Source organism: Ranitomeya variabilis, chromosome 1 (assembly GCF_051348905.1).
Source record: "Ranitomeya variabilis isolate aRanVar5 chromosome 1, aRanVar5.hap1, whole genome shotgun sequence".
Classification (NCBI taxonomy): Eukaryota; Metazoa; Chordata; class Amphibia; order Anura; family Dendrobatidae; genus Ranitomeya; species Ranitomeya variabilis.
In genome coordinates this window covers 560,068,547-560,093,191 of record NC_135232.1, presented here as the reverse complement: position 1 = coordinate 560,093,191, position 24,645 = coordinate 560,068,547, and the positions used below count along the sequence as shown (strand labels likewise).

The following is a 24,645-nucleotide window of genomic DNA, read 5'->3' as shown; positions in this document are numbered from 1 at the left end:
GCCTTCTGACGTCGCCCCCCCCTGTGGAGTCACGTTGAGAGGGGAGTGGGGTCAATGGGTGCTCTAGTCTGCTAGCCGAAACCGCATGGACCAGGGATCCTCCCACCGAATGCCCGCTCTCCTTTCTCATGTGCATAATACTACTCGGGACAACATGGGGTGGAGGTAAAACAGTGTGGAAATACTTTAATGAACCACTAACACATAATGGCATACAGATCAGTCCCAGCAGTGAACTAGTCTGTGAATTCAGAGCTTCCTGGACCGACTACCCCACCTGTGGCACAGACAGAGAGTAGGTAATGACAAGCTTAGGAAGATGACAGTCCATTGAGGTACAAGGCCAGGTGAGTGGACAGTCACAACCTGTCTTCTACGACCATCTTCATGAAGCCAGGTGACCGGAGGGTCCCAGTAATGACCTCCCCAAACGTATCCATGGAACTCATGCGACCGGTGTGTCTAAATCCATGGCTCAGTGATGGTCAATAGAGTAAATCTTAACCAAAAGAAAAAGTAGAACGGCACTAGATATGGCTACAACCGATGCAACATAGGGATAAAGTGTAGCGTCAAGGTACTCCTCTGACTTCTAAACGGTGGTGACTGGCACTTCTATTGTGGTGCTCAACGACAAACAGCAATGCATATTCAGAAAACGTCAAAGAAACAGAAGACGTGGCACTCATCAGATTGTGCTGTTAAAAGTCTTTTAATTACCCCGTCTTGCGGGCTGAGGACATTACGTCAAGGGTGGCAGGTACATTGGTAGGTGCAGGGAAACAAAACAGGACGACGGCCGTTTCGCGCCGACTGCGCTTCAACGGGTCCAGTCTTGGGTATTTCAATGTATATCGCTACAAAGGCATATCCCTTTTCATAGTTCGCATCTGTTGTCCTTCAAGGTCAACAAAATGTGATGAGGTTAACTTGCATATTGTTTGACTATTTAATCGGTTTGCATAGTTTTTCCTCTCTTTTGCAAGTTAGCTGGCCTGGACAATGTGTAATCAACATAGCTGCAAACATCATTGTTCTGTGACCCTTTATCACTGTTTTGCAAATATAACCATACAATAAACTGTAGGAGCTGATATACGAGGTAAATAACAACCATTCGTCCATTTACGAATTTAACCTACAAGTCAACATTTCAGACTTTTGACCAGCAAACAAGAAATGAATAAATTCAAAGTTAACATATAGATAAGTCTATTCTTCCTGGCTTACTGAAAATAAATGTCTGGTTAATTAAGATAAAATGTTGTCATCACACTGCCCCCCTGTCCTCTTGCCGATGCACCCTCACCGCAGCACTGTGGCTTACTTGGATCTTTCTTCTCAGTTTCAGGATGAGATGGGAATTTCTCACTTAGAAGATGAGGGTGCGGATGATGAGGACAGTAACACTGAGCCCCTGCTCGACTTCAACACGCCGCAGGCCATCAGGTGAGTGACTGACTGACAGTGCCTCCTCTGTACGGGGCAGAGCAGCCAAAGAACTGCTGCCACTGTTTGGGAAAGGAGGTAAATTAATGAAGTGGCGATGGCAACCCCTCTCCACGAGTTGTGCTGAGCCAGGGCTGACCGCTGCCGCCCCCACACCGTCAGGGTTGACCGCAAGAGTTGACCACCACCGCCGAATGCCCCTACCAGCCGCCAGGCCTTCACATTGTACACATCCTGGGGGCTGACCACACATACTTTCCCGCAGACTGGAAGAGGCTCTCCTCACGGAGCAGCATCGCACAGTGCGGGCGCAGCTCGAGTATTTACGGATGAGGAAATCTCTGAGGATCGAAGAAGAGAAACTTCCTGCCAGAGATGTGCAGCCCCCCACATCTGCTCCAGCCCCAAAACTTTCACCTGTCATGAGACTGAACTGCACACAGAGAAAAAGGCTCCAGCAGCAGATGCAGCAGGTGAGTGGGGTCCGGTCATCTGAGCATAGTGCAGCCCTCAGATCACAGTATAACATGTTCTCCATGTCCCCAGCACGTCCAGCTCCTGACTCAGATTCACCTGCTAAGCTTCAGGAACCCCAAACTCTGTAACGAGGCCGAAACCTCGCAGATCTACCTGGTGAGTATGCAGCATGTCTGCCAGGATGAGAGGCGCAGGATGTGGCTATGTGGCTGGATATGACAGGGTGAGCATTGGACCAGCAGGATGCAGTGAAGTGGAGGGTTTGTTGCTGGATGCGACTGGGTGAGCAGTGGGGTGGAGGGGCTGCAGATGGATGCAACGGGGCGGGGGGTTGCGGCTGGATGGGACAATTAGTGGAGCAGAGTGGTTGTGGCTGGATGTGACGGGTTAAGCAGTGGGGCAGAGGGCGTTGCGGCCTGATTCGATGGGGCGAGTAGTTGGGCGGCTGCATGCGACGGGGTAAACAGTGAGGCTGAGTGCTTGTGGCTGGATGCGTTGGGGCGAGCAGTGGGTTGGAGGGGTTGCAGCTGAATGCGACAGGGCGAGCGGTGGGGTGTTACGGCCTGATGTGGTAAGGCGAGCAGTGAGCTTGAGTGTTTGCAGCTGGATGCGACGGGGTGAGCATCAGGGCGGTTGCAGCTGGATGTCATGGGGCGAGCAGTGGGGTGGGGGGTTGCGGCTGGATACGACGTGGAGAGCAGTGGGCTGGGGTATTGTAGTCAGATGTTCCTGTTAATGGATCTTCCTCTCTCTCAGGCTGAACTCTCCACCTTTGCAGACAACTCATCCCTCAGACATGGAGTAGTGACCCCCAACTTCCAGAGCTTGTTCCAGGCCTGTAATCTAAAGGACGCTCTGCAGCTCATCCCTCTGGTTCATAGCCAAGTACCAGAAGACATCGAGCCCTCCAACCCTTCAAGAAAGACAGGTATGAGAATGCAGGATGAGGGACGTCTGTACCGTGACTGCGGAGTTCTGCACTTCTGTACGGGCAGGGGGGGGGGGGGGGCAAGATGAGACTTCTGTACCTTGACTGCGGAGTTCTGCAGGGGGGGCAGGATGTGAGACATCTGCTCTTCTCCTGTACTCGGGGGGCTGTGGAGTTCTGCACTTCTCCTATACACGGCGGGCAGGATGAGGCACTTTTACCGGGACTGTGGAGTTCTGCACTTCCGTACAGGAGGGGGGGAGGGCAGGTTGAGAGACATCAGTACCATGACTGCGGAGATCTACACTTCTGTACACAGGGAGCAAGTTAAAATTTGAGCTAGTGCTTGGGAACATTCTTGTTTGAGGTTGAAGGCCCTCCTGATTTTTCCAGTGTGACCAGTTTTCAGAAGCCAGGTGGGGTGGGAGCAGCCACACCAAATGAGGAGTACCGCGAAGAGGCACCCAATGCCCCCGGCAGCACCCCAATGCCGGAGTGCAGCATGAGAAGCCTTCCCGGTAGCGCTTCAATGCCAGGATGCGGCACGAGGAGCCTCCCTTGCAGCGCTTAGTGTTGGTGAGATGGGCCTTTTTCTCCCATTGGAGAAGTGCTGGTTGGGACAATCCTGTGTATTGTTACTGATGGCGACCGGAGGTTATGATGGTGGTCAGGAGATATTAGCAGGAAGCCGCAATTCTGTCAGGATCCGTTGTAATGGTCTCCACCATCACTCACCAGTAAGATCATCTTGTTCCAGCGAATGATGCCCCCAGCCTGTCCCAGCGCACGGCTTGGATCTTGGCCACCCGCTCCGTCTTCTTGTATCCAGAGCTGCTTCCTGTGTGCTCCATGAAACCCAGAAGACCCCAGGACAGGGTGTTCTTCACCAAGGCCGAGGACTGGTGAGTGGCTGTGCCTGGTCCTGCTCTGGCTGTGTCTCGTCCGCTCACTGTGACTCCAGCTTCCCTTTTTAGTTTACTTGCTTTAGGATTGAAGCATTTTGAGAACCTCGATTACTCCAAGCAACTAATCAGCAAATACCTTCTTAGCGCCAAAACTGCGCAGCAGCTGTCCTCGCGGATAAAGAACCTCACCATGAAAAAGACGCCGGACAACATCATCAAGGTGGGTCACTGCCAGAAAGAGAAGGGGTTCTTGCCAGGAAAAATGCACAAGTATGGGTGTCTGCAGGAGTTTCTCCAGTGCTACATAGTGGCGGATTGATATCTCTGCTGGGGAGGGGGCCTCAGCAGATTTGTGTGGGGGGTTTGAGGTCTCTGCAGGGCTATATGAGGGTGGAATGAGGCTTCTGCTGGGGAAGAGTCCTCTGCAGGGTTATTTGAAGGGTTCGAGGTCTCTCTGGTGCTATAGGGGAGGATCGAGTCCTCTGGAGGGGGGGAGTTGAGGTCCCTCCAGAGCTTTATGGTGGCAGATCGAGGTCTCAGCTGGGGTCTCTGCTGGGGAAGGGTCTTCTGAAGGGTTATAGGGGGGTGGGGGCCCGATTTTCTTTGCATTCTTTTATGCCCCACACTTTTCTGACAGTTTTATAAGAGAACTAAAATGCTGCCAGCGCTGGGCGGATGCTGTGAAGACGTCCTCCCTGACGATGCCCGCCCCCCAGTGGAGAGGGAGAAGCAACGGCTGCCATTCTGGATAAAGGTACGTTGCTGGGCTGTGGTGTCCACACTGTTGGGTAATGCCGCCCTTTGTGACACTTCTCTCCCCACAGGCCAACCTCAGCAGTATCGAAACGGAAATGAAGAAATCTTCTGGCTCCGAGTACCCCTTGCTCCTCCCGCCAGAGATCTTGCTTACCCTCAAGCCCCTGCCCAAACGATTCTACTGGAAATCATGGCGCCAGAAGCGGTCCACCTTAAAACCGCTACTGATCCGGCCCAACCCTGTGTCCAAACAAGTGGTGAAGCCCCCAGCCCCGCAGCCCCTTCCCATCAGGATCTTAGGGCAGGTTCCGCCACTCATTCAGCCGGCAGTGACCATGCAAGGAATAGTCAACATCCAGCCGCTCGGGGTGCAAACGAGGTGTAATGCCCACCCAGTGCCATGTGTTGCCGCCTCTCCGAGGATGTCTGGCTATTCCACAGCTGCTACAGCCCCGCAGGCACAAGTGATGCAGCCCCCCATCATTGCTCCAATGCCAAAGAAGTCCGTCATTTGTGCATTACCTGAAAGAAATGCCGAGGTGAAGACCATGAGCGGAAGTATGACTCCCATCCTCCAGTCCACGCCCGTTGTCTTCGCTCTTCCACATGGAGCTTTAAAGTTGGTGAGTTTGGGCTCGGCTTGTGGCGTCCTCCAGCCGCTCAGTACAGGAAGTGCAGTTCCCATGACAACTGTGCTGCTCAGTTCCACCCACGTACCGCTCAGCCAGACGCCAGTCTCACTGCCTAGCGCTCAAACTGAGCCTGTGGTATCTAAGTCTGGGAACCAGAAGAGAGAGGACGACGAGTGGGAGTACGTGTCCATCACCATAAAGGTGGAAGAAGAGTCGGCTGCTGCTCAAGGGAGGGATCAATCCATTTATGTCACAGACCACGTGACCATAAAGGAGGAGGAGACTGATGTCATCCCTGAGGAGCCACAGTCTGGACTGCACCAGAGCTTGACTGCTTCCTCCCCAGTGTCAAAGACTCAGGTTCCAGAAGATATGGAGGAGCCAGGGGAGGTGAACCAGACCCAAAAAACAGAGGGGACATGGGAGTCCCCAAAAAACACTTCCTGCTCCACCGATGTTGATGTGGAGATCAGCAGCCCTGGGGCAGCGCAGAGAGACTCCCCCAGCCCTGCGGAGGGCCAAGACTTGTGTAATGACAAGGATGCCCTAGAAGATGAAGAGGATGAAGACTTTGATGACCTGACCCAGGATGAGGATGAGATGTCCTCTGAGGAGTCGGTGCTGTCTGTACCCGAGCTGCAGGTGAGATGCCAGGGTGCGGGTATGTTACCTATAGCCATAGGTGGCAGGCTGGAAACCATTGATCTAATTGCTGGTGCATTCAGTGACACTATTTTCTGCTGCCAGGAGACCATGGAGAAGCTGACTTGGCTGGCATCAGAGCGACGTCTGAGTCAGGAGGGAGACTCCGAGGAAAACTCCCAGGAGGAGAACACTGAACCTGAGGAGGAAGAAGAGGAGGAGGAGGGTGCGGACAGTTCATGTCAGAAGCCGGAGGAAATGATGGATCAAGCCGGAGATGAGAAGCTGTTGCCTAGTCACCACCGCACACCGTCACCAGTCCAAGTGAAAACCAGCATGGCCCCAACAGGTAAGTGCTGCCCTTTACCGCTGCATGAAAAGATGTGCTGCTGATCATCATCCTGTCACTGCTGCGTGATGAGGCGTTAAAGGGCCACTGTCACCCCCCCCCAGCCGTTATAAACTAAAAGAGCCACCTTGTGCAGCAGTAATGCTGCAGTCTAACAAGGTGGCTCTTTTAGTTTTTGATTCATTTATTACCTCAAAAAAGCGTTTTAAAAATTGGCCACACATACCAGATATTATACCTGGAGGCGGTCCGAAGCGTCCTGTATGAATCCCCCAACTGCCGTCACTCATCTCTTCAGGGCCGATGGTACCCGCCCCCTGAGCGCTGTTATCTTCCGAAATCCGGCGCCTGCGCTGTGCGTGCCTGCCTGGGGCCTGCGCAGTGTTGATTGTCAGTGCGGCCACCCTGTTACTGAATCCCCGCCCCGCACTGTTATTCATTATGCACAGTGCGGGGCTGGGGTTCCTGGGAAGGCGGGGGAGCTGGGGAGCGTCTAAACAGCGCAGTGCGCATGCCCAGGAACCCCAGCCCTGCACTGTGCATAATGAATAACACAGTGTGGGGCGGGGATTCAGTAACAGGGTGGCCGCACTGACAATGAACACTGCGCAGGCCCCAGGCAGGCACGCACAGCGCAGGCGCCGGATTTCAGACGATAACAGCGCTCAGGGGGCGGGTACCATCGGCCCTGAAGAGATGAGTGACGGCAGTTGGGGGATTCATACAGGACGCTTCGGACCGCCTCCAGGTATAATATCTGGTATGTGTGGCCAATTTTTAAAACGCTTTTTTGAGGTAATAAATGAATCAAAAACTAAAAGAGCCACCTTGTTAGACTGCAGCATTACTGCTGCACAAGGTGGCTCTTTTAGTTTATAACGGCTGGGGGGTGGGGTGACAGTGGCCCTTTAAGCCACTAGGCGTCCCCTTCCCGCTGCATGATGAGGTGTCTGCTCTCTGCTGTATGATGATGTTGTGTTGGCTTTTTCCCAGTAGAGCGGCGCCGTGGGGGCAGCAAAGGCCAAAGCAGTCACCGCACCCGGAACAGAAGGGGCACGCGCACACGAGCCAGCAAGGACACCTCCAAACTGCTGCTACTGTATGATGAGAAGATTCTGACAAAGGACCCACTGCGGGAGCAGAAGGACATGGCGTTTGCACAGTCCTACCTGAACCGGGTGAGTGGTCTGTGCCTCAGTGAGCACCCCTGTAATGTACGAGCCACTGTAACCGCCTGATCCTGCAGGTGCGTGAGGCTCTGCACTCCTCCCCCGGCACGTACCAGCAGTTCCTCAACCTCATCTATGAATATGAGACGAAAGGAGACGAGAAGACGGCAGTGCATCTGTACGAGAGCCTGCGGCTGCTCCTGCGCGACTGGCCGCAGCTTCTCCGGGACTTTGCTGCTTTTCTGCTTCCGGAACAAGCCTTGGAGTGTGGACTGGTCGGTGACCGTATACCTGGGGGGAAAGGGGCAGATGTCACATTGGGATTGGGGTAATCTGTGTCTCCACTACAGTTTGAGGAACAGCAGGCCTTTGATAAAAGCCGCAAGTTTCTCCGCCAGCTGGAGATCTGTTTCCAGGAGAACCCAGCCCAACATCAGAAGATCATCAGACTGCTGCAGAGCTGTGCGGAGTGCCCCCTGCAGGAGATGGGAAAGGTGCGTAATCCCAGACTGTCACTCCACACACACTCCTGTCCCACTTCCACATAACTCTGGATTCTGTGTCTTTTTAGCTGAAAACTCAGATGTGGCAGCTGCTGAAGGGGCACATGCACCTGCAGGAGGAGTTCTCCCTGTTCTTTGACCAGCTGAGGCCACCGGCCAGCCGTATGGAGGACTTTGAGGTGGTGAACTGGACCGAAAACAAGGAATACACAGTGAGTGCCTTGCATAAGTCCCAATGTACCCAGTGGGATACACAGGCGCTCAGGGCACATATTTGTGATGGCTTCTGTTCCTTTTCCTAGTTTGATGGCTTTGAAGAAGTGACTATACCAGACATGGAGGAAGAGGAGGAGCAGCAGCATCCAAAAGTGACCTCAGTGCCGAGGAGTAAACGGAGGAAGTATGCCAGCCATGGGTCAGATAAGAACCAGGAGAATTGTAAGGTATGGTCCCCATCCTGGGCAGATAGTAATCAGGTGAGCCCCTCAGAGCTTGTCCATGTCCTGTATATCTGAAGTGGCTGTCAGCAGAGTGTGCCTGGACCTCTCCGTCCTTCGCGTAAAGTCTCTTAGCGGTGGAGGACATTGTAAAGTTTGTGACCCTGTGGGTCCGCGCTGCTGTGGGAATAACTAGGAATGCTTTCGTGAACTGAATAAAGCTGCAGTTCATCCGTTTTCTAATGGGTGGTTCTGTTGGGGTGGTTGTAGGACGGTGATTTGCCAGATGGCGGGAAGGAGTGTCCGTGTTCTTGTCATGAAGCAGGAGCGGAGCAGAGGATGAAGCGCTGTAAAAGAAGGCTGTGTGCCCTTTGCCCCAGTAAGGTGAGTACTGTGCCGGCCTTGCCTGCCCGTGCTTTTCCTGCCCGTGCCACCCTCTCGCTAACCCTATGTCTCATATTTAGGGCTGTGACAGTCGTTCCCAGAGACTACCTGATGCGGGTGCATCAAACATGAAGGATGCAGGTGAGCTGTGGAAATCTGACATGAAAGCGTAAACCTGTTCATGTATTTTGGGGTTGGTCTTTTTGTTTCCTTATTAAACATTCCTTTTTGTTGGGTGCAGGAGACTGCAGGATCCCACTATTTAGGAACACATCTTCTGATGATCGGGCTGAGGTGCAGGGTCCCAGCATTTCAGTACAACGATCTTGTTCTGGTGCTGACAAGGGTAGAGTGAGGCATCAGGCCAGAGGTACCTCATCTCGGGGAGCTAGGAGACATTATAAATTGCCACGCTGCCCCAGCCTCTCTGGAATGGGTATTAGAGATAAGGCTCCTACCACAACTTCCTCCATTCTACAAATTCCCACCCCCGAGGAGCCTTCCAGCTGCCAGGTGACAGCCCAAGAGGAGCCAACCCTAACTATGTGCGCCAAGAACATCAAGGTCAGCTCCAGCGGAGAGAAGGTCGTGCTCTGGACTAGGTAGGTGCTTACATCATGTAAGGGAGGGGGATAGAGGCTTCAGATTTTGGGTTGGGTCTTGTTCTATGTACTGCACGCTTCATGCCTTGTTTTTATTGGTGTAGGGAAGCTGATCGGGTGATTCTCACCACATGCCAGGAGCAAGGGACGCATGATGACACGTTTACAGCGATCTCTGCCCAGCTTTGTAACAAAAGCCCCTCTGAGGTGAGTGTGCCCCCAATAATGTGCATAGGACCAGAGCAGGTTCCAGCTACTTTATTCCCAAGTTGCAGGGGGGGTGGGGGAAGATATAAATGTCTGTATATTCAAGCCATACTCTTCTTCTTTCAGGTGGCGCAGCGCTTTCGAGAGCTCATTAACCTCTTCCAGACGGGATGTATCACCAGCTCTGATGATGAAGACGAGGGCTTGGACAATGTGTCCGACGTGGAGGCGGATGAGGAGGATTAGTGCTCAGTCGCTGTCATCGGTCTCGTTGCCCTCCCTCGTGCAGTAGTGGTGGGCTAGACTCCGCACTTCATCCACAGCTTCCCGGAAGTCGTCCTGCTCCACCGCAGCTGTAGAGAAGTTCAGCCATTGCCGTACGTCCATCTTGCTGGCCTCGTCACACAGGCTGCAGAGCATCTGATGCAAAGCACTGGATGTCTGCAGAGCGCCCAGTACCGGGATCTGGCCTACGACTGAGAGGAGCAGCGGGTCATTATTGAACAGGACTACCACCCCCACCCATGTTCTGTTACTACGTGTGGAGCACATTGCACTTTCTGAACAGGGGTGATTGAGGGGAGACAAGACTGATATTCTTGTAAATAAAATTATACAAGTTCACCCACATTCCTTCAGCGTAGAGTTGTCCCCCATACTTTATACTTCTAGACAACATGATCAGTCATATTTACCATCCTTACACCCAGTTTTATAGAAGGGGCGTCCTCACCTGCTGCCTCAGTCTGGGGCTTCACTGTAGTAAAGCCGTCTTTGGTTACATACGAAGAGAAGAACTGAGGAAATGAGGGTCCCAGTGTGCAAGGGGCCCCCAACACATGACTGGTGCTGCAGGACAGAGAGAAGACAACATCATGCGTGATCACTAAGTAGAGAAAACATACCATGAGTAATGATGGGGCTGAAGGTTAACCCATCACCATTCCTGCAATCGCTTACTTAGAAATGTCCTCGTACTCTGAGCGGGGAGAGCAAGTGAACCTCTGCTGATCATGTTGTGCAGTATGCGAGATTGTCCTCAGAAATGACCTAAAGACACACTGCCTGGTTCCTATCTACTCTGGTCTGCTGGAGGCCAACTGGTTTGTGAGCCAATGCCAGAGGAAAACTAGCCTGCAAAGTTATTGGGGGTGTGTAACTGGAAGACCAAAGCGGGAGAAGGGAACACTAAAGCGTGAGACGAGAAAACCACTGTAAGTGAAGACTAAAGCACAAGACGAGAACACCGTGGGGCGTGAAGACTAAAGCACGAGATGGGAACACAGCGGGGCGGGAAGACTAAAGCACTAGACGGGAACACCGTGGGGCGGGAAGATCCAATCGCGAGACTGGAACACCATGGGGCGGGAAGACTAAATCGTGGGACAAGAATATTATGGGGCAGGATGCACATCAATCTGTAACAACAGAAATGGTCACCCAAAGGGAAGAATTTAGGCCTGCGGCTGATTGGCCTGCAAGATGGCATCCTCGTAATGTTCCTAGGGAGAGAACCTGTGCTCCACTGCCCAAGAGGGGTGACCAGAGATGCCACAGTACTTATTATACTCGCTTATATAGCGCCATTAATTCCACAGTGTTTTACAAACATCATCCGTTTCCCCATTGGAGCTCACAGACTACAACCCATTTTTGTTCCCACAAACTCCTGTCAGATGTTGTCCTTGGTGGGATTTGACCCCAGCCCTGCAGGATAAACGATGCCTTTCACGCTTTCATCCACGCCTGGCACAAATGCTTCCCCATAGAACCTCATATGATGGGTGATGGAGAAGGTGGGAGGGAGCAGCAGTTTGGGGCTGCTTTACGATCTCCGATTCTTTTTAGTAAAGGTAAGTGGGGGGGGGGGGGGGGGGGACACAAATCACTGAAGAAAGTTGTGTTCTGCTCCATCCTGGCCCTAGTATGGCAGGCCGGAGATCTCAAGGACCGGGCCACAGTTCCCGCTCCATAGCTACAGAAAACACTTGATGGAGGTGAGCGATGTGGGGGTGCCTTAGTTTATTAAATCATGAGTTCACTTACTTTTTCTGATGGACCTGAGGAAGCTAATTAGATTGTGAATCTGTTCTTACATTGATCGCTGCCACGGGCGGGAGAGTGCACCGAGCACAGAGGAAAGGATGGCACCACCTGCAGAATACTATATGGCTGCAGGACGCCCACCCAGAAGCCTTTGCTGACTTTCCACATAGGTTGTGTGAAAAGTAAGTGCCCCCCATGGGATCCTCCTGCCAGGATCTGCACGTTGACGGGTGAAGGCAGCTGTATGGGACTCGTGCACCTACTTGACTGTGTAGGGGTAGAGGGTGGACAGGTAGCGCTGCAGGACATCTGCTTCGGTCTCACACGTGTGAAGAGTAGATGGTGGCCTTGTCCTAGCATGAAGGTCACTAGGTCCCAAAAAAAAAGAGAAAAAAGGTACCTACTACTGGAGCGAGTTTTCATTAGATGGCGAAGGCCACTGCTATGGATAGTGGGGGTACCACTCACTGCAGCCATGACTGGTCACCTTGTGTGCCATGGTTCTGGGATTCCTCTGAAGACCACTGACTGGGAGAAGATGGCAGCGTCACCTGTACATGGTGAGACGGAGCACCAGGGGGCAGCACCCAAGTGTGGGAGCAGTGCATCAGGCAGACACATGGAGGACCGCAATGGGAACGGCACTGAACAGGAGGCTGAAAGAATCTGAGAAAAGAGCCAGATGTGAGCACCAACACAAGACCCCCAGCCCTTACCTACACAGACCTACCTTTCTGCCACTGAACGTCATCATCTCTGCAAAGTGCAACATGGAGAAATCAGAGGATGCCATCCGATAAGGAACAGTCAGTGTATTTAGCGCCACTGCCAGCACCGCACTGCTGTGGTAGTGTAAGCTGGCCTGGAAGACAGGGGCCACAGGGTGAATGCTAAGCAGGAAATGAACGTGTGACACATCACAGATGATGAATCACTCAAAGTGGCAGACAGATACACACTGACCAGAGGAAAAGACCACACGTCTCGGATGCCATTTACATAAAGACTCGACAAAAGGGAGTAAGAAGATGAGATCTCCAGTCCTGGAGCCATGTGCTGTGAAATATCGGAGCACCACGACAAGACTAGTGAGAGCTTTTGCACACCTATGATTGCTGATGGAGGCAGAAGGACACACAGTTTTGTACCCCAGTGAAAATGGACAGAACGTAGCTATACTGGTAAAAAAAGTGTTATATATTCCTAGCCTAGGAGGAGAGCTGTGAAAAGATAAGGCAAAAGTGGAGAATCCTGGAGGAAAAAGGGCGGTGGCCAGTGCCAAATAAAGGAAAAGGAACAAGCTCTGCACCCACATGGAGCAAAGACGGCAGAGGAAGGAAAGCGAGGCCACACACCAAACATGCATAGGGATCAGGGAGCTCCAATTACGTTGTATAGTAGATGCGGAAAGGCGGTCAGTGATCCTGATCTCCGGCCCAGGCTGGACATTACTGACAGAGGGCAGAAGAGTGAACTGTAGCTACTAAGGGGCCCTAGTGCCAGAATACAGTTCAGGAGTTGGTACACAGCCTTACATGGGTCCTAGAAGAAAAGCAGACAAGTGATGCTAGCTCCTGTCCCTGGGGCCACACACGACCTCTCTCTCTGCACCTCACCATTTCTTCTGGTGGAGCAGGACATGTGCCGAAACTCAGAATCCCTCGTCCTGGATACTCATCATGTAACAGCTCCGCCATCCGGACTCCGACTGCAGAGAAGCCGCCCTGAATGTCACAGAGGAGTTGGAAACCCTGGGGAAGAATGAGAATGGAGCTTCAGCCACCGCATCTTGGCATACAACTACAACCCCATACAGACACTGCTCCGCGGCATACAACTACCGCCCCATACAGCCACCGCACAGCGGCATACAACTACCGCCCCATACAGCCACCGCACAGCGGCATACAACTACCGCCCCATACAGCCACCGCACAGCGGCATACAACTACCGCCCCATACAGCCACCGCAGAGGCATACAACTACAACGCCATACAGCCACCGCACAGAGGCATACAACTACAACGCCATACAGCCACCGCGGCATACAACTACCGCACCATACAACTACTGCCCCATACAGCGACGGCACCGCGGCATACAACTATTTCCCCATACAGCCACTGCCCTGTATGTCATAGAGGAGCTAGAAACCCTGGAAAAGAATGAGATTGGAGATTCAGCCATTGCACTGAGACATACAACTGCCGCCTCATACAGCCACCACCCTGTATGTCACAGAAGAGCTAAAAACCCTGGGAAACAATGAGAATGGAGCTACAGCCCAGGGGAGCCACCGCACCAAACATCCACTACCCCATACAGCCAATGCATGTACACAAGCATACCCCTCCTGCCCACTCTCGCCTGAGCAGGACCACACTGCTCGTGCCCGCTCTTACCTTTGGCCACAGTCCTTATCACCAATCTCACCTGTAAGTAGTCACATTCCTCAGTGAAGAAGTGTAGTCTGTCTTCAACCTCTTCCAGTTGGGTCTTGAACATGGCCTCCCCCTGGCTGAATGACTCCAGTCCATCCATGCCCCTAGGACATGAGCATGTGGGTGTATGAGTGGGTCACTACCTTCAGCAGACAAATTCTGTCCTCCTCCCCATTCATACTTACCCCTCATGGCTGTGACTGTTCACAATGCACAGAGATTTAGGATGAAGTCGTGTCTGCAAGATGTCCGACCAAACCCAACTGCTGATTGGTGCGGTAGAAGACTTCTCTGTTATACCCCCTGAAGGCAATGCCTGGCACTGCCCTGAAGACAGGAGAAGCATCAAGAGCAGCGTAACAGTCGTAGCACCTACCACTAACCTGCGGCCTCGACCGTGTGCCCCGCCACGGAGCTCTGGCTTAACCACTATTCTCTAGGATGTATAGTTGCATGAATGACTCAGGACATACATAACATGATAAAAATCTGTACAATGGTGAGGTGTACAGCTATACTGTTGCTACACATAGGCAGGAATAGGAGACTCTCCTCCTCTACTCACCTTTATGACCATCCCTGGGGATCCTGTCTTCTCCCTGATAACACAGGACAGGGAGTCAGACTGATGGGGGACAGTACGTGTCCTTAATAGGATATGGTGACCCCAGGACTTACCTGCAGGTGGTCAGGGTCTTCCCTGTGCACACTTACATTCCCACTCCTGTAACATCAGTACACAACAATCCATGAGTGACAGAGGAGAGGGAGAAGTCTGTGCAGGAGGAGCCGGGGACAGAGGAGAGGGAGATGTCTGTGCAAGAGGAGCAGGGGACAGAGTGGAGGGAGAGGTCTGTGCAAGAGGAGCAAGGACAACAAAAAAGTGACTGGCACATCCAAACTAGTCTGAATAGGTGCATATACAAAAAAAGGTTGCACTCTATCATGCTAAAGCATGTCAATGAACTATGAGTAGCAATACAGGTTTGGAATATTAGGAAAAATGTGATTTTAATTGCTGCAGTTTCAGTCTACCCATAAATGCAGGCTTTACAGAGAGAGATGTCCACATTCACCCAGGAATTCAGACATCAGCCTAAGAGAGGTATACACACTGGTTAGGGACCCATCAGTCTTATGAGACCACCTTGACGTTGGTTGATGGGCAGACTTTATTTGGGCAAATTTTGTGCAAAGCGTCTTTCATTTTTTTCCTAATATTCCAAAGTCGGATTGCTATTCATATTTCATATATTTCACATTGATATGCTTTAGCACAGGAGGAGCAGGGGACAGAGTGGAGGGAGGAGTTTGCGCAGGAGGAGCAGGGGTCAGAGTGGAGGGAGGAGTCTTCACAGGAGCAGGGGACAGAGAGATCTGCACAGGGGGAGCAGGGTACAGAGTGGAGGGAGGAGTCTGCGCAGGAGGAACAGAGGACAGAGTGGAGGGAGGAGTCTGTGCAGGAAGAATGGGACAGAGTGGAGGGAGGAGTCTGCGCAAGAGGAGCAGGGGACAGAGTGGAGGGAGGAGTCTGCGCAGGGGTCAGAGTGGAGGGAGGAGTCTTCACAGGAGCAGGGGACAGAGAGAGCTGCACAGGGGGAGCAGGGTATAGAGTGGAGGGAGGAGTCTGCACAGGAGCAGGGGACGGAGAGGTCTGCGCAGGGGGAGCAGGATGTGGATTCTCAAGCATCTACTGTTACACTGCTACCTGCCCCAGATTCGGCAGTGTGGTGCCACAGTCTCACCAGGCTGGCACACAGTGCCTTGTGCTGCTGTTGTCATCGGAGCAGCCTTCTTCTCTCAGCGAGCGGATGCTCCCTACAACACAGAAGATGCAGTGATCAGCCCCAATACCTGCCTCCACTTGAGACACAAGGCGTCCCCGCCACCTAAAGGGGGTCACCGCCGCTGTGTGCTGGCAACACACCCCAAACACTAAACCTCAAGTAATATCTACTAAATAATTGTCTAAGGGTCACTTCCGTCTGTCCTTCTGTCTGTCTGTCACAGATATTCATTGGTCGCGGCCTCTGTCTGTCATGGAAGTCCAAGTCGCTGATTGGTCTCGCCAGCTGCCTGTCATGGCTGCTGCGACCAATCAGCGACGGCCACGGTCCGATTACGCTGTGTTCCAAATTATTATGCAAATTGGATTTAAGTGTCATAAAGATTTAATTGTTTTGTTTTTCAAATAAACTCGTGGATGGTATTGTGTCTCAGGGTTCAATGGATCACTGAAATCAATCTTAAACACATGTGATAATTGGTTTTCCAGGTGATTCTAATTAAAGGAAAACTACTTAAAAATGATGTTCCACATTATTAAGCAGGTCACAGTTTTCAAGTAACATGGGAAAGAAAAAGGATCTCTCTGCTTCTGAAAAGCATCAAATAGTGCAATGCCTTGGTGAAGGGATGAAAACATTAGAAATTTTCCAAAACATAAGCGTGATCATCGTACTATTAAGAGATTTGTGGCTGAATCTGAGCATAGATGTGTTTGTGCTGATAAAGGCATAATGAGGAAGATTTCTGCCAGGCAAGTTCATCGGATTAAGAGAGTAGCTGCTAAAAAGCCATTACAAAGCAGCAAACAGATATTTGAAGCTGCTGGTGCCTCTGGAGTCCCTCGAACCTCAAGGTGTAGGCTCCTTCAAAGGCTTGCTGTGGTGCATAAACCTACTATTCGGCCACCCCTAATCAGTGTTCACAAGCAGAAATGGTTTTATTGGGCCCACACATACATGAAGACTATTTTCCAAACAGTCTTGTTTACTGATAAGTGTTGAGCAACCCTGGATGGTCCAGATGGATGAAGTAGTGGATGGCCACCATGTCCCAACAAGGCTGCAACGTCAGCAAGGAGGTGGAGGAGTCATGTTTTGGGCCAGAATCATGGGAAACAGCTGGTAAGGCCCTTTAAGGTTCCTGAAGGTGTGAAAATGACCTCTGCAAAGTATATAGAGTTTCTGAATGACAACTTTCTTCTATGGTCTAAAAAGCAGAAACGTGCCTTCAGGAGCAAAATCATCTTCATGCTGACAATGCCCCATCTCATGCTGCAAAGAATCCCTCTGAGTCATTGGCTGCTATGGGCATAAAGGGAGATAAACTCATGGTGTGGCCACCATCTTCCCCTGACCTCAACCCTATAGAGAACCTTTAGAGGATCATCAAGCAAAAGATCTATGAGGGTGGGAGGCAGTTCACATCCAAACAGCAGCTCTGGGAGGCTATTATGACTTCATGCAAAGAAATACAAGCAGAAACTCTCCAAAAACTCACAAGTTCAATGGATGCAAGAATTGTGAAGGTGACATCAAAGAAGGGTTCCTATGTTAACATGTAACTTGGCCTGTTAGGAGGTTTTGGAGTGAGATAGCTTTTTTGTTCAGTGAATGTGACCTCCTAATGCTGCTAATTCCACAAATGAGCATTTTCAGTTCTTTAAAACATATCAAATGTTTAGAAATTCTACTGTGCCTAATAATTTGGAACAGTGCATTTTGAGTTTTTATTCATTTTGGAGATTATACGGTTATCATTGGGAGGTTTCTTCAATAAAATTTGATGTATAATCTAACGGGTGATGACTTTTATTAGACTGACTGTCATTTGCACCGACCATTTAGGAAAATCTGATAAAAATGTAATTTGCATAATAATTTGAAACATAGTGTAGTCCCTCGCTACTCCCCTGCAGTCAGTGCCCGGTGCCCGCTCCATACTCCCCGCAGTCAGTGCCCGCTCCATACTCCCCTCCAGTCACAGCTCACACAGGGTAACGGACCGCGTTATGCCACGGATAACTCACTCCGTTACCGCCGCTATTAACCCTGTGTGACCAAGTTTTTACTACTGATGCTGCCTATGCAGTATCAATAGTAAAAAGACCTAATGATAAAAATAATTTAAACAAACCTGCTATTCTCACCTTCCGTAGTCCCACGATGCGCTCGCACCTGCCGTCAGCTTCCGTTCCCAGAGATGCATTGCAAAATTATCCAGAAGACTTAGCGGTCTCGCGAGACCGCTAAGTGATCTGGGTAATTTCGCAATGCATCCTCGGAACGAAAGATGGTGGCAGCCACGCGCGCATCGCCAGAGGTTCGCTGGATCTACGCTGGATCCCGGCGGGTGAGTATATAACTATTTTATTTTTTTAACAGGGATATGGTGCCCACACTGCTAAATACTACGTGGGCTGTGTTAGTTACCGCGTGGCTGCTATATACTACCTGGCCAGTGTTAGATACTATGTGGGCTGTGTTCTATACTGCAAGGGCTGCGTTATATACTACATGGCTACTATATACTACATGGGCAGTGTTATATACTACGTGGCTGTGTTCTATACTGCGTGCTATATACTACGTAGCCACTGTTAGATACTATGTGGGCTGTGCTATATACAGTATTACGTGGGCTGTTATATATTACGTGGCCAGTGTTACATACTGCGTGGCTGCTATATACTGTGTGGGCAGTGTTATATACTACGTGGGCAGTGTTATATACTACGTGGGCTATATTAACGCATTGGGTATTCTACAATATGTATGCATCTATATATGTACTCCTATATGCTACGTGGCCTGTGCTATATACTATGTGGCTGCTATATACATACATACATATTCTAGAATACCCGATGCGTTAGAATCGGGCCACAATCTAGTAGTAAATAAACAGGGAGGAAAGGAAGGCAGCTGCAGGAGGACGGTAATTCGAGGAGGGGGCTGCAGTCGTGGAGTACGTAGCTGGTGAGGGGGATGATGCAGTTGCACCTCCCTGCTTACAACATGTATGCCTGACACTCAGGACCCCTAGGACGCCCCCCCCCCCCCCCCCCGAACATCGGATGTTGCCTCTCCTTCCATCATTAGTGACGGCTGTGGGTCTCACCTTTCAGATCCAGACTAATGAGTCGCGGTGTGTAAGTCTCAGCTCCGCGCCGGAAGAGGACGTCACTGCAGAGCTCAGGCTCCTGGGAGAGCTCCGCCTCCTACAACAGAGCATGGCATGGCAACATGAGGCTCCGCCCCTAGGTCATCCAAATACTCCACCAACCTGATACAGCTCAAATGTACTGCTATACGGTGACGAGCCCCGTCACCAGTGCCGCCCACCAACCACACATCACTTCTTCGAAGCCACACAAGTGCCCTTCTCCCCCTCCCACAGGTATCGCATGCCCCCTCCCCTAGGTATCGCACGCCCCCTCCCCGAGGTATCGCACGCCCCCTCCCCGAGGTATCGCACACCCTCTCCCCCATGTATCGCACACCCCCTCCCTGTCCCCAAGGTATCACAAGCCCCCTCCCTCTACTCCAGGTATCGCACGCCCTTTCCCCGTCCCCAGGTATCGCACGCCCCCTCCCACTTCATCAGATATCGCACGCCCCCTGCCCCAGGTATCGCAAGCCCCTTCCCCCTCCCCCAGGTATCGCATAATAATACTATTGAAGCAAGCATATTACATCAAAATATACAAATTACAAATCTACCATAATGAGTGATAAATATGCATAAAGGACAAATGGGGGCCAGCTGCCAAACATAACTCAGAAAAAGAAGAAAAACCAAGCAGCCATAAAGTCCCATAGAAAACCATAAATTGTATTAAACAACATTAAAACCGCTAGATAAGGTACAGTGATGCAACACGGGGGAACAAATGTGCATTCCTATTGGCCATGATAGACGGGCCAGGGCACCAACACATAGGCTGCCTAGATGTAGCAGTATGCCTCTAAAATGAAAAACCCATCGCTGCTAGAAGGGATAATGATGGGACAGTGCCACATCATGGGAGAAACTAACAACTCAGCATAAGTGCATACAGACACACGCAGGACAGACACGATGGATAGGCGACCGGACCCGACCCCGACGCGCGTTTCGGAACAGGCAGCTCCTTCATCAGCTGATGATGTGGCACTGTCCCATCATTATCCCATCATTATCCCTTCTAGCAGCGATGGGTTTTTCATTTTAGAGGCATACTGCTACATCTAGGCAGCCTATGTGTTGGTGCCCTGGCCCGTCTATCATGGCCAATAGGAATGCACATTTGTTCCCCCGTGTTGCATCACTGTACCTTATCTAGCGGTTTTAATGTTGTTTAATACAATTTATGGTTTTCTATGGGACTTTATGGCTGCTTGGTTTTTCTTCTTTTTCTCCCCCAGGTATCGCACGCCCACTCCCACTCTCCCAGGTATCGCACGCCCTCTCCCCCAGGTATCGCACGCCCACTCCCCCAGGTATCGCACGCCCACTCCCCCAGGTATCGCACGCCCACTCCCCCAGGTATCGCACGCCCTCTCCCCCAGGTATCGCACGCCCTCTCCCCCAGGTATCGCACGCCCTCTCCCCCAGGTATCGCACGCCCACTCCCCCAGGTATCGCACGCCCTCTCCCCCAGGTATCGCACGCCCTCTCCCCCAGGTATCGCACGCCCACTCCCCCAGGTATCGCACGCCCACTCCCCCAGGTATCGCACGCCCACTCCCCCAGGTATCGCACGCCCACTCCCCCAGGTATCGCACGCCCTCTCCCCCAGGTATCGCACGCCCTCTCCCCCAGGTATCGCACGCCCACTCCCCCAGGTATCGCACGCCCACTCCCCCAGGTATCGCACGCCCTCTCCCCCAGGTATCGCACGCCCTCTCCCCCAGGTATCGCACGCCCACTCCCCCAGGTATCGCACGCCCACTCCCCCAGGTATCGCACGCCCTCTCCCCCAGGTATCGCACGCCCACTCCCCCAGGTATCGCACGCCCACTCCCCCAGGTATCGCACGCCCACTCCCCCAGGTATCGCACGCCCACTCCCCCAGGTATCGCACGCCCACTCCCCCAGGTATCGCACGCCCTCTCCCCCAGGTATCGCACGCCCACTCCCCCAGGTATCGCACGCCCACTCCCCCAGGTATCGCACGCCCACTCCCCCAGGTATCGCACGCCCACTCCCCCAGGTATCGCACGCCCACTCCCCCAGGTATCGCACGCCCACTCCCCCAGGTATCGCACGCCCACTCCCCCAGGTATCGCACGCCCACTCCCCCAGGTATCGCACGCCCACTCCCCCAGGTATCGCACGCCCACTCCCCCAGGTATCGCACGCCCACTCCCACTCTCCCAGGTATCGCACGCCCTCTCCCCCAGGTATCGCACGCCCTCTCCCCCAGGTATCGCACGCCCACTCCCCCAGGTATCGCACGCCCTCTCCCCCAGGTATCGCACGCCCACTCCCCCAGGTATCGCACGCCCACTCCCCCAGGTATCGCACGCCCACTCCCCCAGGTATCGCACGCCCACTCCCCCAGGTATCGCACGCCCACTCCCCCAGGTATCGCACGCCCACTCCCACTCTCCCAGGTATCGCACGGCCACTCCCCCAGGTATCGCACGCCCACTCCCCCAGGTATCGCACGCCCACTCCCCCAGGTATCGCACGCCCTCTCCCCCAGGTATCGCACGCCCACTCCCCCAGGTATCGCACGCCCACTCCCCCAGGTATCGCACGCCCACTCCCCCAGGTATCGCACGCCCACTCCCCCAGGTATCGCACGCCCACTCCCCCAGGTATCGCACGCCCACTCCCCCAGGTATCGCACGCCCACTCCCCCAGGTATCGCACGCCCACTCCCCCAGGTATCGCACGCCCACTCCCCCAAGTATCGCACGCCCACTCCCCCAGGTATCGCACGCCCACTCCCCCAGGTATCGCACGCCCACTCCCCCAGGTATCGCACGCCCACTCCCCCAGGTATCGCACGCCCACTCCCACTCTCCCAGGTATCGCACGCCCACTCCCCCAGGTATCGCACGCCCACTCCCCCAGGTATCGCACGCCCACTCCCCCAGGTATCGCACGCCCACTCCCACTCTCCCAGGTATCGCACGCCCACTCCCCCAGGTATCGCACGCCCACTCCCCCAGGTATCGCACGCCCACTCCCCCAGGTATCGCACGCCCACTCCCCCAGGTATCGCACGCCCACTCCCCCAGGTATCGCACGCCCACTCCCACTCTCCCAGGTATCGCACGGCCACTCCCCCAAGTATCGCATGCCCACTCCCCCAGGTATCGCACGCCCACTCCCACTCTCCCAGGTATCGCACGCCCACTCCCCCAGGTATCGCACGCCCACTCCCCCAGGTATCGCAAGCCCACTCCCCCAGGTATCGCACGCCCACTCCCCCAGGTATCGCACGCCCACTCCCCCAGGTATCGCACGCCCTCTCCCCCAGGTATCGCACGCCCACTCCCCCAGGTATCGCACGCCCACTCCCCCAGGTATCGCACGCCCACTCCCCCAGGTATCGCACGCCCACTCCCCCAGGTATCGCAAGCCCACTCCCCCAGGTATCGCACGCCCACTCCCCCAGGTATCGCACGCCCACTCCCCCAGGTATCGCACGCCCACTCCCCCAGGTATCGCACGCCCACTCCCCCAGGTATCGCATGCCCACTCCCACTCCCCCAGGTATCGCACGCCCACTCCCCCAGGTATCGCACGCCCACTCCCCCAGGTATCGCACGCCCACTCCCCCAGGTATCGCACGCCCACTCCCCCAGGTATCGCACGCCCACTCCCCCAGGTATCGCACGCCCTCTCCCCCAGGTATCGCACGCCCACTCCCCCAGGTATCGCACGCCCACAACCCCAGGTATCGCACGCCCACTCCCCCAGGTATCGCACGCCCACTCCCCCAGGTATCGCATGCCCTCTCCTCACCTGCAGGCTCCACCAATGTGCCCCCACACAGTTCGCATAGTGTCCGAGCTGCAGCGTCACCACCTCTCCGCGCCGCGCCGCCATGTGTGCGGCCCCACTCACTGCGCACCGGGAATCAGGCCCAGCCAGTAACCATGGCAGTCGATAGCTCTCGTTTTAATAGGTCTGTTGCTCGTCAGTCGCTAATAACTCCGCCCAGAAAAAAGGGCAGGACAAAGAAAGAGAAGACTAGATCGCATGCGTGTTTTCCTCTCTGTCGCCCTGGTGGAGGGTTGCGTCTAGATCGGAGTTGATTTTTTGAGGCCTCATTTTATCAACTCCACTCTAGACGGCTCACTACTGAAGTGACTAGATCGGAGTGGATATTTTGTGGTCCTCATTCCATCCACTCCCCTCCCCTCATTCGGCTATTTTTTATTTTCTGTTTTTTTCAGGTTTTTCAATAAAAATAAACCATTCTAAGTATATAATATTATGCGGTCATGTGCCCTCTTGTGAATACACTTAAAAACAGATAAAAATATTAGAAGGCTGGCACAAAAATGGGCATCAAAGTGGGCACTGAGGTATGGTATTAAAGGGGTTAAATGCCTTTGTGCCACTGATTTAACACCTGATTTACATATTTAATGATGCCCCACATGAAATCCATGTCACTCCAGCCTGGCACAAATGGGTTCTGGGCATCAGAACTGGCATCAAAGTGGTCAAATCGCCAATTTTCACAGATTTGAATAAGTAACAGCTATTTTTAAGGGGTTAAATGCCTTTGTGCCACTAATCTAACACCTGATTTACATACCTACTGGTACCCCACATGAAATCCATGTCACTGCAGCCTGGCACAAATGGGTTCTGGGCATCAGAACTGGCATCAAAGGGGGCAAATTGCACATTTTCACATATTTGAATAAGTAACAGCTATTTTTAAGGGGTTAAATGCCTTTGTGCCACTGATTTAACACCTGATTTACATACCTACTGATGCCCCACATGAAATCCATGTCACTCCAGCCTGGCACAAATGGGTTCTGGGCATCAGAACTGGCATCAAAGTGGGCAAATCGTACATTTTCACATATTTGAATAAGTAACAGCTATTTTTAAGGGGTTAAATGCCTGTGTGCCACTGATTTAACACCTGATTTACATACCTACTGATGCCCCACATGAAATCCATGTCACTCCAGCCTGGCACAAATGGGTTCTGGGCATCAGAACTGGCATCAAATTGGGCAAATTGCACATTTTCACAGATTTGAATAAGTAACAGCTATTTTTAAGGGGTTAAATGCCTTTGTGCCACTGATTTAACACCTGATTTACATATTTAATGATGCCCCACATGAAATCCATGTCACTCCAGCCTGGCACAAATGGGTTCTGGGCATCAGAACTGGCATCAAAGTGGTCAAATCGCCAATTTTCACAGATTTGAATAAGTAACAGCTATTTTTAAGGGGTTAAATGCCTTTGTGCCACTAATCTAACACCTGATTTACATACCTACTGGTACCCCACATGAAATCCATGTCACTGCAGCCTGGCACAAATGGGTTCTGGGCATCAGAACTGGCATCAAAGGGGGCAAATTGCACATTTTCACATATTTGAATAAGTAACAGCTATTTTTAAGGGGTTAAATGCCTTTGTGCCACTGATTTAACACCTGATTTACATACCTACTGATGCCCCACATGAAATCCATGTCACTCCAGCCTGGCACAAATGGGTTCTGGGCATCAGAACTGGCATCAAAGTGGGCAAATCGTACATTTTCACATATTTGAATAAGTAACAGCTATTTTTAAGGGGTTAAATGCCTGTGTGCCACTGATTTAACACCTGATTTACATACCTACTGATGCCCCACATGAAATCCATGTCACTCCAGCCTGGCACAAATGGGTTCTGGGCATCAGAACTGGCATCAAATTGGGCAAATTGCACATTTTCACAGATTTGAATAAGT

The 24,645-nt window shown here is 52.4% G+C and overlaps 2 protein-coding genes across 14 annotated transcripts in view; one reads left to right on the top strand and one right to left on the bottom strand.

Annotated features, from left to right (window-relative positions):
• GON4L (gon-4 like) overlaps positions 1 to 9,701 on the top strand; it is a 66,248-nt gene extending 56,547 nt beyond the window's left edge. For 6 of the 9 annotated variants that reach the window (XM_077256599.1, XM_077256619.1, XM_077256583.1 and 3 more), the window contains 19 exons: positions 1,346 to 1,449; positions 1,715 to 1,922; positions 1,996 to 2,082; positions 2,683 to 2,854; positions 3,612 to 3,756; positions 3,829 to 3,979; positions 4,397 to 4,513; positions 4,584 to 5,789; positions 5,895 to 6,138; positions 7,132 to 7,316; positions 7,385 to 7,582; positions 7,658 to 7,801; positions 7,879 to 8,022; positions 8,113 to 8,253; positions 8,518 to 8,631; positions 8,712 to 8,772; positions 8,873 to 9,233; positions 9,338 to 9,440; positions 9,567 to 9,701. In XM_077256599.1, the coding sequence (XP_077112714.1) occupies positions 1,346 to 1,449; positions 1,715 to 1,922; positions 1,996 to 2,082; positions 2,683 to 2,854; positions 3,612 to 3,756; positions 3,829 to 3,979; positions 4,397 to 4,513; positions 4,584 to 5,789; positions 5,895 to 6,138; positions 7,132 to 7,316; positions 7,385 to 7,582; positions 7,658 to 7,801; positions 7,879 to 8,022; positions 8,113 to 8,253; positions 8,518 to 8,631; positions 8,712 to 8,772; positions 8,873 to 9,233; positions 9,338 to 9,440; positions 9,567 to 9,686 (4,005 nt within the window). In that variant the 3' untranslated portion in view covers positions 9,687 to 9,701. The remainder of the gene's footprint in view (positions 1 to 1,345; positions 1,450 to 1,714; positions 1,923 to 1,995; positions 2,083 to 2,682; positions 2,855 to 3,611; positions 3,757 to 3,828; positions 3,980 to 4,396; positions 4,514 to 4,583; positions 5,790 to 5,894; positions 6,139 to 7,131; positions 7,317 to 7,384; positions 7,583 to 7,657; positions 7,802 to 7,878; positions 8,023 to 8,112; positions 8,254 to 8,517; positions 8,632 to 8,711; positions 8,773 to 8,872; positions 9,234 to 9,337; positions 9,441 to 9,566) is intronic. The other 3 variants (XM_077256627.1, XM_077256592.1, XM_077256566.1) reach the window with 1 other exon arrangement.
• Positions 9,477 to 22,882, bottom strand: MSTO1 (misato mitochondrial distribution and morphology regulator 1). Of its 5 annotated transcripts, none has more exons than XM_077256668.1 (14): positions 22,674 to 22,882; positions 18,834 to 18,933; positions 15,637 to 15,746; positions 14,607 to 14,652; positions 14,494 to 14,527; positions 14,114 to 14,255; positions 13,921 to 14,032; positions 13,103 to 13,237; positions 12,876 to 13,028; positions 12,217 to 12,348; positions 11,974 to 12,152; positions 11,750 to 11,854; positions 10,174 to 10,289; positions 9,477 to 9,916 (listed from the first exon to the last, which is right to left on the bottom strand). In XM_077256668.1, exons 3-14 carry the CDS (start codon positions 15,708 to 15,710, stop codon positions 9,690 to 9,692), a joined length of 1,455 nt encoding a protein of 484 aa, XP_077112783.1. In that variant the 5' UTR covers positions 15,711 to 15,746; positions 18,834 to 18,933; positions 22,674 to 22,882; the 3' UTR covers positions 9,477 to 9,689. The 5 variants fall into 5 exon arrangements, with proteins under 5 accessions (XP_077112783.1, XP_077112765.1, XP_077112755.1 ...); XM_077256650.1 differs by having other exon boundaries at positions 14,114 to 14,231; positions 15,674 to 15,746; positions 22,674 to 22,865; XM_077256640.1 differs by having other exon boundaries at positions 15,674 to 15,746; positions 22,674 to 22,864.
• Between the last annotated feature and the right edge of the window lie 1,763 nt (positions 22,883 to 24,645).

Coding starts and splice junctions, on each gene's coding strand:
- MSTO1 (XM_077256640.1), bottom strand. CDS start 22,757: ATGGCGGCGCGGCGCGGAGAGGTGGTGACGCTGCAGCTCGGACACTAT. Junction 15,747..18,833: donor CATTAGTCTGGATCTGAAAG/GTGAGACCCACA, acceptor TCTGTGTTGTAG/GGAGCATCCGCTCGCTGAGA. Junction 14,528..14,606: donor AAGACCCTGACCACCTGCAG/GTAAGTCCTGGG, acceptor CTGTGTTATCAG/GGAGAAGACAGGATCCCCAG.